General features: G+C 40.6%; 1 protein-coding gene across 4 annotated transcripts in view; it reads right to left on the bottom strand.

Moving 5' to 3' along the window:
- Positions 1–637: 637 nt before the first annotated feature.
- Positions 638–12063, bottom strand: part of LOC134358918 (protein bicaudal C homolog 1-like) — a 355666-nt gene continuing 344240 nt past the window's right edge. For 2 of the 4 annotated variants that reach the window (XM_063071587.1, XM_063071586.1), the window contains exon 20: positions 638–3888. In XM_063071587.1, coding sequence (XP_062927657.1) covers positions 3758–3888 — 131 coding nt within the window. In that variant the 3' untranslated portion in view covers positions 638–3757. Of the gene's footprint in view, positions 3889–7425; positions 7950–12063 lie in introns of those variants that run through there. The other 2 variants (XM_063071590.1, XM_063071588.1) reach the window with 2 other exon arrangements.

A 12063-nucleotide genomic window follows, 5' to 3' on the forward strand; every position in this document is an offset into this window, starting at 1 on the left:
AGACATGCCAACCGGGAGAAATGGAACCAAGATGGGGAAATTGAGTTTTGCCATCATCTAACTGAATAATAGAGAAACTGTAGGGAAATTAATGGCCTACCTAAATAACCTGCAGAGTCCGAACAGGTTTAGTTCATAAATGTAGATAGTTTAAATGGAAAATTAGCAGTGGCCAACTGTCATCGACTTTAAATAAGCAATTTCAAGACCAATTCTGGCTGTTGCCCATCTGCTTAAATAATAGTCCAGAAGATGAGTCAACAACTCACTTACCAAACAATGACAGCATATTGGAACATCTTAAATCTCAGATGAAGTGGATGGGCCAAGTAAAATTAGGACAAATTACACAAGGCAATTAAGAATGACATGTGCATTGTTCAGGAGGTAGGAAAAGTTAACCCCGGTTTAAGAATTATTTACAAACACTGTCTAAATGAAGAAATGTTGGAAGTATAAATTATCCTTCTTGGCATGTTGACAGATCATCTAGTTTTCCATTAATCTCCCATTCTTTCCCTACATTCTATGCAAATTTTTCCTTCAAAGTATCCATACTTGGCTGTGTGCAGATGCAAAAAATATTTACACAATAGACTCCAGAGATTGATTTATAAAATTATCTTTTAATGCAACATAAAACTGTATTGAAAATTCCCTTTTATAAAGCTTATCCACAAACAATATCATTTTGTAAAAAAAAATCAAAAGACATAGAAAGGTTGCTAAATCCTTCCCTGCCCCTCCCCAACCTGAAAATAAACATCTGTGCTATATTTACAGATAAATCATCACTCAAGGCACTGAGTTATTGCTAACCTTCAGCTAAAGCTGATAATCAAACCACTTTGTCCATTAGAAAGCCACTGTGCCTTGGTGTTAGCCTACGCAAGGTTAGCATGGCACCTCCTCACTGCAGTGAGACAAGCACATATTCTTCCAGTGTTTCGTACAGAAAGTTCTTTCAGTCTACCTTCTGTAAACTGAAATGCCTTCACTTTGGTGTACACAGATATTACTGACTTGAAAACGTTAAGAGGGATTCACAATAATGGATTTCCTCTTAGTTGCTAATCATTGAAAAAAAATCACAAAACTAAGTTTTATATATCAAAGTGACAAAACAAAGCCTTTTTCCCTTTGAGTGTGCAAAGTTGTTTTCAATCAATCCAACAATTAAAAATCTCTACAGACCATATGCATAATTGCCATTGAAAATAGAAAATTTTAAACTATTCACATATTTTAATCTCTGATTTCGCTCATGCAGCAAAGATGAAGTTCACCTAAAGCTACCTATGCAGAAGGCTTAGCAGTTTAAGCTTTACAAAGTGTGCCTATCGTATCATAAATAAAACTCAGCCGCTGTGCCTGTACCTCTCTCTGTTTTTAAAGGTCAAGCAGAACAGATCAATCACGAATTTCAACATAATTGGGCAGGAGAAAAGGTAGGCATTTGGAAGCTTCCTTCATTTCGGCTTTAAAAAAACTTCATAAATCCACCACTAACAGTACAAATATATCTTTTTCAGACTTCTTACATGGGACCAATGACAGCGCAAACAAGAAGGAACAAGAACATTGTCGCAGAAAGAGAGAAGAGAAATACTGATCCTGTTGCCGGGAGACTTTGTTGGGTTATAGGCTGCTACTGAAGTACTGAAGATGGCCTTGCTAAGGAACAAACACTCTTTTGAATTAAAAAAAACACTTAGTCGAAGAACTGATAGCTTCTCATCAGTGTAGGAGTTAGCCATTTTCTCAGGCATGCTGATGAAGTGAAACAAATCTGCCTTTGAATGGGATGATGGGATTTGAAGATAGATGGGAGGGAAATTGACTTCATTTTCGTCAACGTCACTTCTTAACTTCTAATTACATGTACCATCAGTAACACTTTTACAGACGACACCATGGAGTCCTCCAGGTTGGAGGTCAAAGAGTGGGAAATATCTAAACACTGGACCTTGGGAACAAACCTCTGGCTCACACAGTGCATGCCAATTTGCTGAATTCCTTCAACTGAGAGATGAACTGGCAAAGCTACCTTAGTATGCCAGAAAATTCAGGACCAGAGTAATGTCAAAAACTAGCCTTCCCTGCCCGCATTTCAAACTAAACTTTATCTATAATGGCACACTATGTTTTGAAATTGTGCAGGCCAATTATTCCTGTCCAAAATGTTCATGTGAGTCAACAATAAAGCACTCAGACAACAAAACACTTTCATATGGTAATAAGCGTGACATTCAAAACTGAACTGCAAATGATCCTAGAAAAACATGCATGCTATTTATGTCCAGCTGTTTCTGCTTTTGACATCTCCCACTGCCAAGTACACCCAGAAACTTGCATGTTAACTTACTATTTTGTTAATAAAAGCTTTTATTGGAAAATGAAGGCACAAGTTTTGCCAGTGTCACTGGTTCAGTTTGCATGTGAAAGCTGCAAAAGAGTACCGATATAGAGCTGCACCAGCATTGCACCCAGTGCAGCTTGGATTGTGCATACTCATTTGAGGCTCTGAGGATTTGAGTTGATTGTGTGTGCAAACTGAGCACCAACAGCAACAACCAACTGACACCGGCAGCATTTGTATCTACATTTCCCTGTAAAATTATGTCACTGATATTGTCCAAATTCTTATTGATAGGGTCATTGGGAATGTGAGAACAATGAACCAAATAAATCCAATCAAAATTCAGGAGAGGACTCTTAACCCAAAATCGTTGAGGATGTGAGAATGTGGTCTCACAAGAAGTACCTGAGGTGAATGGTGGAGATCCATTTAAGTGAAGATGGGCAGACACAAGAAAGGATTAGAAGGATGTATGGTCAGAGGCGAGAGGAAGTTTGCATAAGCAGTGGCATTGACCCAACTGAGGCAAATATGGTTCCCCTGTGGTTTCTCTGCTGGAATTACTATGTACTTCAATGATGGATTTGGCTGTATAAAAGTAATGATTTTAAAATATCATACAAAAATAACAATTTTTATAGCTCAGAAAATCAGCATTCTCAATGTAGCGAACATGCTTAAGATGGCAGTAAAATGCAACTGGTTTAATTACTGACTGGAGGCATTGTTTCCATATTTGAAATTGGATGAATGTAGTTTTCTGATGGCCAGGTATCCAAGCTTCATTGGACAATATAGCATCGTAACAAGTGTCCAGAATGGTGCTAGTTTCATTCAAGCCCCTGCATATGCCCACTCCATTTTACCTAATAAAATGCATCTGTCTACTTTCGAGGACCAGAGGATAGTAAATGATTCCAAAGGTCGAGAAAGCCAGGACCTGTAAGATGCTGAGGCAATCATATGTAAGTCTCTCTGCCTAGAAGTACTACCATCTCACACCCTGCTAATAAACTATACACAAAATGCACTTAGATTAGTGGTTCGAGTCTAAATCTGTGGTAGAACCTAACATTTCAGTGCATAATTTAAGTTTTTTGTTCTCTAATAAATAATAGAGCGAGAAAGCTTGTGTTAATGAACATTCCCTAATCTGCATATAAACTGGTACCGTATTTGGAGAAACAGGAAAGGCAACCATGGAATACATATTGATAAGCCAGTTCTTTTTTTCCATTTGGCACAACAATTTGCACAAAATCAATCAGGCTTTGGTCTTTGTAATCCAAGCTCCTATAACATGGAGGGCTCTGTGCAGTGAATGCTCTCCACAGGTTCAATGTCAGGCACAGGTTTGTGTCAGTCCCTCTTGTGGCAGCTGTGAGTTCCAGTTCACTGCTACCACCGGCCACTGATGCTGGCAACTTCAGAATGGTATTGTCGCGGTAGCCGGCCACTCGCTCCACCTTCCAGAAACGTTGACCGGATGTTCGGAGGCTCAAAGGGCTTTCGACAGTTTTTGTTCAGTTCTGAAAAGGAGGCAAAGAGCAACAGTGTTCACTACAGGCACCAACTAAGACTCAATTTTAGTCATTAGCATTGTTTGTAATTTAAACAGCAATGATCAGAATGTCACAATATTGCTGCTCTCTGTGTTCCATTCCTCTGTTTGTTTACAGATCTTGCATAAGGTAATCATGAACTGCCAGATGTAGTCTGATCAGTGCCCAGTAACATATATCCCACCCAAGTCTGTCTTTCAACGACTTTAGCATTGAATTATATTATTGATAGAAGTTTCTTCAGTGATGTTCTTGAGTTCATCATTCACTGGTGCACTTATTCTTTGTACCCCAGCTGATGAAGCTCCGTATCCCTTATGACTTCTTCACCACCATATCTACTTACTCCGGAACCTATGATTCCACAACCTGCAGACCTGCATTCAGGGATCCTACAACTCCCCTTCTCAATATTATTTATTTACTTATTTACATAGTTTTATTTGCACAGTTCGTCTTCTTTTGCACATTGGTTGCTTGACAGTCTTTATTAGTATGCAGAATTATTTTCATTGATTCTAAAGTATTTCTTTATTTTCCTGTAAATGCCTGCAAGAAAATGAGTCTCAGGGTAGTACATGGTGACATGTATGTACATACTTTTTTCGGTGGTGGGTGGAGATACATCTACACCAAAGGAAGTATAAGGCGCTCCTTTCCTTCCCACCGCTAGCCTGCAGGTCACCCTTGCGCAAGGTGTAAGACCTTTTTAGCTTGCTCCCCCCCCCCACCCCCCACTGCTGATCAGGATCACGTGAAGTTGTGGGAGAAGGTAGTGGATGATTGTATGAGCAGCTGGTGGATATCACAAGTCCTGATTATGTGACCACTGACACCAGGCATTCTCTGAAGAGTATTGGTAGTGGGTGTCCAGAAGAAGGTAATGGTGAATCACTTCTGTAAAAACAATTTGCCAAGAACAATCATGGTCACAAAAAGACCATGATTGCCCATGCCATACGATGCAGCACATAATGAACAAACAATATGTACTTTGATAATAAATTTACTTTAAACTTTACACAGTACTTGTGCTACCACCTTCAGGGGTCTTGGGATTTGCACACCATGTTCCCCTAGTTCCATAAGTCTCCTGGCTATACCTGATCGACCCATGTTTTTCTGAAGGACAGGAAGAAAATCCAATAATTCCCCAACAATTGAGATCAGACAAACTGGCCTGTAATTATTTGGCTCATTCCTGCTGATCTTCTTGAATAAGCTACCACATCTATAGTCTTCTAGTCATCTTGCGCCTCACTTGCTCATGGTAATCTCCACCCTTGGCTCACATATCTGTCTGTGATCATCAGATCTTGGGGATTCATCCATATTTATGCCTGCTAAGACATCTAATAACTCCTTAATGCCACTGCCACAAATACAGCCTCCAGCTATAACGACCTTCTCCTTAGTGACTAGGGATTAAAAGTACTCATTTAAGACCTCAGCCATGTTTTTTAGCTCCATGCACAGAATTCCCTTTGGTCCCTACTACGCCTTACTCTTAATACACATAGTAAAATGTGCCTTGAATTTTTCTTATCTATTAGAGGATGGCAGCAAATAGTGTAATGCTTTACAGCACCAACTGTAAGATTGGGGTTTGATTCCTATTGTTGTTTCTACCGAGTTTGTACATTCTTCCATGATCCCATGGGTTTCCTCCAGGTGCTTCACTTTCCTCCCACATTTCAAGGACGTATAGTTAAGGTTAGTGAGTTGTAGGCATGCTATGTGGTCGCTGGAAGAATGGTGACACTTGCAGGCTGCCCCCAGCATATCCTAGATGCAACAATGCATTTCACTGCATGTTTCAATGTACATGTGACAAATAAAACTCATCACAAAACTTTAAATCTTTTGATTTTCTGTGGCCACTCCTTGATCTCCCAATTTCTGATGCACCTTTGTATACTCTCTGAACTCTCCAAGTGCCTCCTCTGTTTTCAAATCTATCACACAATTCCTCCCCCGCCCCCCCCAATGATCCCTTGACATCCTGGTTTATCTAGACTTGCCCTCCTTACCCTTCAGCTTTACAGGAATACTACCAAGTCCAGTCCACTGCTGATGTATAGTGACTGAAGTTCGTACCATCTAAAAATTGCACTACAGATATATGCCTGAGGCATTCTGATAGCATCTACCAACATCACAACTCCTGCCACCAAGGACCAAGGCAGAGGGACCAAAAAAGCACCATCATCTGCAGCCTCCCTTCTAAGTTACATACTGACTTTGAAATGCCATTGCTGGGTCTGAACTCTCAGCTCAGCTGCTTTGTGGGATTAACTCCACCAGAAGGACTGCAGTGGGTTAAGGCAGCAGTTTACCATTCTGTACTTTAAATAACCACCCAATGATTAAAGAATAAAAGATCACCTTTACTTGTCACATGTACAACAGAACATACAGTGAAAGGCGTCATTTTAATCAAATCAAATCAGTGAGGATTGTGCTGCCCGGTTTTGCCAGGCTTCAGGTGCCAATATAGCATGCCCATAACTCACTTACCCTAACCATACATCTTTGAAATGTGGGAGGAAACCAGAGCACCTGGAGGTAACCCATGCAGTCATAGGGAGAACGTACAAACTCCTTATAGGCAGTGGAGGAAATGTTACCCCTATCTTACAGCTGGTGCTGCAATAATGTTATGCCAACTACATTGCTGCTGTGCTGCCCATGGTAACTTTATAGGACATCTTCAACAGCATCTTCCAAGATTGTAACCCGTGTCGCCTTAAGAATTGGTAACAAGTGCATAGATGCACCAGCACCTTTTCATTTCAGTCTACAATTAGTGCTCACCCACTTTCTCGCTTCTCTCGGCTGGTGGGACATTGCCTGTTAAATCTTTAAGAACCACACAGTGCTTATCAAGTAGCTGTCACTCAGCAGATACTCTTTACATGCATTGAACTGTTTAAAAAATGCAAGCTGTTGTTTTCTTGCTAGCAAAGGTTAGCCAAACAACATGGCATCGCTTGCCTTACAAAGTCCTTTCCATAACAACAGTCAATAGCTCTTCCTCATTGGATGTCTCTGCCAATACGCGTAATTCAAGAAAACCTGCATGAACACTGACTTGCAACTCTGAATGTGGGAACTGGTAACAAACAGAAATCAAAGATCAAGTTCATAGTTCAAAGAGAATTTATTATTAAAGTACATACATGTCACTGTGCACAAACCTGAGATTCACTTTTTAAAAACGCAAACAACAGGAATTCTGCAGATGCTGGAAATTCAAGCAACACACATCAAAGTTGCCGGTGAACACAGCAGACCAGGCAGCATCTCTAGGAAGAGGTACAGTCAACGTTTCAGGCCGAGACCCTTCATCAGGATCTTCCTTCAGTTAGTCCTGACAAAGGGTCTCGGCCTGAAACGTCGACTGTACCTCTTCCTAGAGATGCTGCCTGGCCTGTTGCGTTCACCAGCAACTTTGATGTGTGTTGCTGAGATTCACTTTCTTGTGAGCAATCACAGTAAATACAAGAAACCCAATAGAAGCAATGAAAGACCATACCCAGCAGGGTGGACAACAACTAAAAAACAAAGAAATAATAATAAACAAACAAACAAACAAATAAATAAATATTGAGAACCTAAGATGAAGAGTCCTTTGAAGTGAATTCAGTTCAGTGATGGGGCAGGTGAGGTTGAGTGAAGTTAACTCCTCTGGTTCAAAAGCCTGATGGTTGAAGAGTAATAACTGTTCCTGAATCTGGTGCTGTGGGTTGTTCGGCTTCCTGAAGTCCGCGGCGAGAAGAGAAAATGGCATGGATGGCAGGGATCCTTGATGATGCTGCTTTCTCACGATAGCAGTCCGTGTAGATGTGCTCAGTTGTGGGGAGGGTTTTACCGGTGGTGGACAGGACAATATCCACTACTTTTTGTACGTTTTTCCCTACAAGGTGTTTCCATACCAGGTCATGATGCAACCAGTCAATATACTCTCCGCCACACATCCTTAGAAGCTGGTCAGAGTTTTAGATGACATGTTGAATCTTTGCAAACTTCTAAGAATCAATATTATGTTGGACAATTTCAACAGATATACAATTCAATACAATTCTTTCAACAGTTGACCTTTTCAACAGTGAGCGGAATCAATTCTGATTTCTGGGGCTATCAGTTTGGGGTTTGTATGTTCTTCCTGTGATCACATGTGTTTCCTTTTTAAAGATTTGCTTTATTTGTCACAATTAAATTGAAACATACAGTGAAGTGTGTCATTTGTATGAAATCTATTCGGTGAAGATGATGCTGGGTACAGCCACAAATGTCACTATGCTTCTGGCTCACAGCTGTACACCTTTGGAATGTGGCAGGAAACTGACAAACCCGGAGGATACCGAGGCAGTACGGGGAGAACATACACACCCTTACAGACTGTGGCAGGAATCAAACCTTGATCAATGATTGCTGCTCTAAAATGAATGCACTAACTACTGTTACCATGCCCTCCTTTGTTGCTCTTATTTTCTCCCACATCCCAAAAATGGGTGGGTTGGTAGTTTAACTGGACATCACAAATTTCCTTGAGCATTTAGGATTGGACACTGGGCCAAGGGCCCTTTTTCCATGCTGTTTGAATCCATGGTTTGTCATTTCTGAGTGGGGAGATAATCAGTGCCACCGGGGGGAGCTGGGAATTGTACAGTATGGGTGGATTGGTGGAAAGATGCCCTGTACACAGAATTACTTTCAAAGAGCTGCTTAGATTTTAATAACATAATTTCTCGGCCAGATATCACTGTTTCTGTGCTAGTGAAGGATGAATGCCAGAAAGCCTGGACATAGAACAGATGCTGTACAGATAGCTATTCTTTCCTGTGTTAAGACTGGGCTATTGGGTAATTTATATGATGTGGGTTAATACCTCAATTAAATTAGAAGGGAATTCAAGAAGTGCATTAAATATTTGTGCAGTAAAATGCCGTGACTGAACCTGAAAGGAATCTAGAAAGTGATCAGAGAAAATCAGCCATGGTTGACTGAAAGTGAACAATGTTGTTGTAACAATTTATTGTGGCAAACTGGTGATTACAAAGTGAGTGAAAATATATTGCTCCCTTTCATTCACTTCCACAAAATCACATGCACATTAAAAAAAAAGCCTCGTTGCTCATTTAATCTGATAAAATATTAAAATAATCAAATCATTGAACAAGTTGAGAACTGGATGGATGAAGTTTGTCAGGCTAATGAAATTAGGTCCTGGTTCATTAATAATGCAGATAATGTGTCTGATAATGAAGCTTGTTCTTACAGCTGAGACAACAAAGAGAAAGAAAATAATGGCAGAAACTTTCAGAGTGCTTCTGAACCAAACATTAGCCATAATGAAACTCAATATGCTGAAGGTGTAAGATAAATATGATCTGCATTAGCACCTAGTTAGAGCAATCACAGCTAGAATATCTACAGGAATCTGATAATATGCAAAAGGTTACTTCTATTTTCAGCTATTTTATTTATCACCAGAGCTTGAAATAATTTAATATGCTAACAATATTATATAGATGCAAAAGGAATATAATACAGATTTTAGAAATCTGAAACGAGTAGGAAATGATAAAATTATTCCATACATCTAGCACCATTTGCAGAACGAGAAGAGTTGGAAACAGAGGTATGTTGAAACTGGGTAATGTGTTTGACGGGGAAAGACTGAACTGCAGGTTTTCATGTGCATTTTTGCAACCATCCATCTTTTATTTTTGGCTTTTTCACCCTGTGTCACAAATTCCAGCAGAAAGAAGAACCATTTTCCAAACATTTACCCAAGCAGAAATTTGGTCAGATCCCAAACCCCTGTGATTAGTGGTGTTCCACAAGGATCTGTACTGATACTTTTGCTGTTTATAATGACCTGGAAGAAAATGTAGATGGGTGGGTTAGTAAGTTTGCAGATGATACAAAAATTGCTGGTGTTGTGGATAGTGTAGATGACTGGCAAAGAATATAACAGGATGTAGAACAGTTGCAAATATGGCTGGAGAAATGGCAGATGGACTTTAACCTGGCCAAATGTGAAGGGTTACACATTCGTAGGTCAAATGTAAAGTGACACCCTTAATAGTGTTGATAAGCAGAGGAATTTTGGGGTCCAAGTTCATAGCTCCCTAAAAGTGGATACACAGGTTGATATGATGGTTAAGAAGGTTTATGGCCTGCTTTCCTTTATTAGTCAAGGCACTGAGTTTAAAAGTCGGGAAGTTATGTTGCAGCTTTATAAAACTCTAGTTAGGCCACATCTGGAATAATGCATACAGACCTGGTTGCCCCATTATACTGGAAGGAGACTGAGGCCTTACAGTGGATGCAGAAGAAGTTTACCAAGACGCTGCCTGGATTAGAGCATGTGCTGTAATGAGTGGTTAGATAAACTTGGGTTGTCTTCTCTGGAGCAGCAGTGGCTGAGGGAAGATTTGATAGAGGTTTCTGGGCATAGATAAGAGTAGACAGACGGTAGCTTTTTCCCAGGGTGGAAATGTCTAATACCAGGGGACATGTATTTAAGGTGAGATGGGGTAATTTCAAAGGAGATGTGAGGGGCAGGTTTTTTTTATACACAGAGTGGTGGGTGCCTAAGAGGTTTCTAAGAGACATTTAGATAGGCACATGAATGTGAGGAAAATAGAAGGATATGGACATTGTGTAGTTTAGTTGGCCATTTGGTTACTAGTTTATTTGGTTCAGTACAACATTGCGGGCTGAAGAGCCTGTTCCTGCGCTATAATGTTCTATGTTCCACAAGGGGTGATTGATAAGTTCATGGCCTAAGGTAGAAGGAGTCAATTTTAAAAAACTTGGCACATTTATTTTTCCTACATGTACACACTTAGTCCAGCGGTCATGGAGCATACGGATCCCTTCTTTGTAAACGTCGGTGTCTTGGACCTCCAGAAGTGGTGCACAGCATGGGTGATTGATAAGTTCGTGGCCTAAGGTAGAAGGAGATGAGTTATTAACTTCAAACTTTCTGCATTTTCACTCAAAGAGTTGAACTGCACGTGCATGTAACGAGAGCTGTATAACTCGTGTTCTTCTACCTGGAGGTCCAAGACGCTCTCATTACATGCATGTGCAGTTCAACTCTGAGTGATTACGCAGAAAGTTTTAAGTTAATAATTCATCTCCTTCTACCTTAGGCCACAAACTTATCAATCACCCCTGCTGTGGACCACTTCTTCAAAGAAGGAATCCGTATGCTCTATGACCGCTGGACTAAGTGTGTACATGTTGGAGGGGACTATGTTGAAAAATAAATGTGCTAGGTTTTCTAAAATTGAGTCCTGCTACCCTAGGCCACGAACTTATCAATCACCCCTCGTATAATTAGCTAAAGGCTCAGTGATGACACAGGAGAGAAAAGCTATCTGTAATACAGTGTTGTAGGTCCAGGGCTTCTGTCTTGTTCTGTTGGTAACAGAGAAACAGTAACGTTTGGCAGAGAAATTCCGTTCTGCAGTCCACATCTGTGGAAATATTTACTGTCCATATAGGAAGTTCGTGCAGGACAAAGGAAATGCCTGTAATTAGCTGAGACAAATTGAAAAGGGTTAATAGGATGTTTGGAGGCTGAATCTGCTTCTTACAGAGTCATAGAACACTACAGCAAAGAATCAGACCTTTTGACCCATCCAGTCCACGCCAAATTATTATTCTGCTTAGTCCCAACCACCTGCACCTGGACCATAGCCTTCCATACCTCTCCCACCCATGTATCTATCCAAACTTCCTTTAAATGTTGAAATCGAACCTGCATCCACCACTTCCGCAGGCAACTCATTTCACGCTTCCCCCACCCTCTGAGTGACAAAGATCTTCTCCGGGTTCCCCTTAAGCATTTCACCTTTCACCCTTAACATATGACCTTCAGTTTTAGTCCGTTATGCGTTGATAGAAGCAGGGCTGTGGGACATGCACAAGCAGGATACTGCTGGAGAGAGAAAAACTGAGCCAAAGTGATAGAAAGAAATGGCAGTTCCAATACAGGCAGAGTGATTTACCCAAAGTTGGAGAACTCAGATGAGCTCAGGAAGCTGGAATGTGCCCAGATTGAAGATGAGGTGCTGGATTTCAACAGAAGCAGAATGTTGAGGAAATCAGTTGGTCATTCCTCCA

Source organism: Mobula hypostoma, chromosome 19, assembly GCF_963921235.1.
Source record: "Mobula hypostoma chromosome 19, sMobHyp1.1, whole genome shotgun sequence".
Lineage (NCBI taxonomy): Eukaryota > Metazoa > Chordata > Chondrichthyes > Myliobatiformes > Myliobatidae > Mobula > Mobula hypostoma.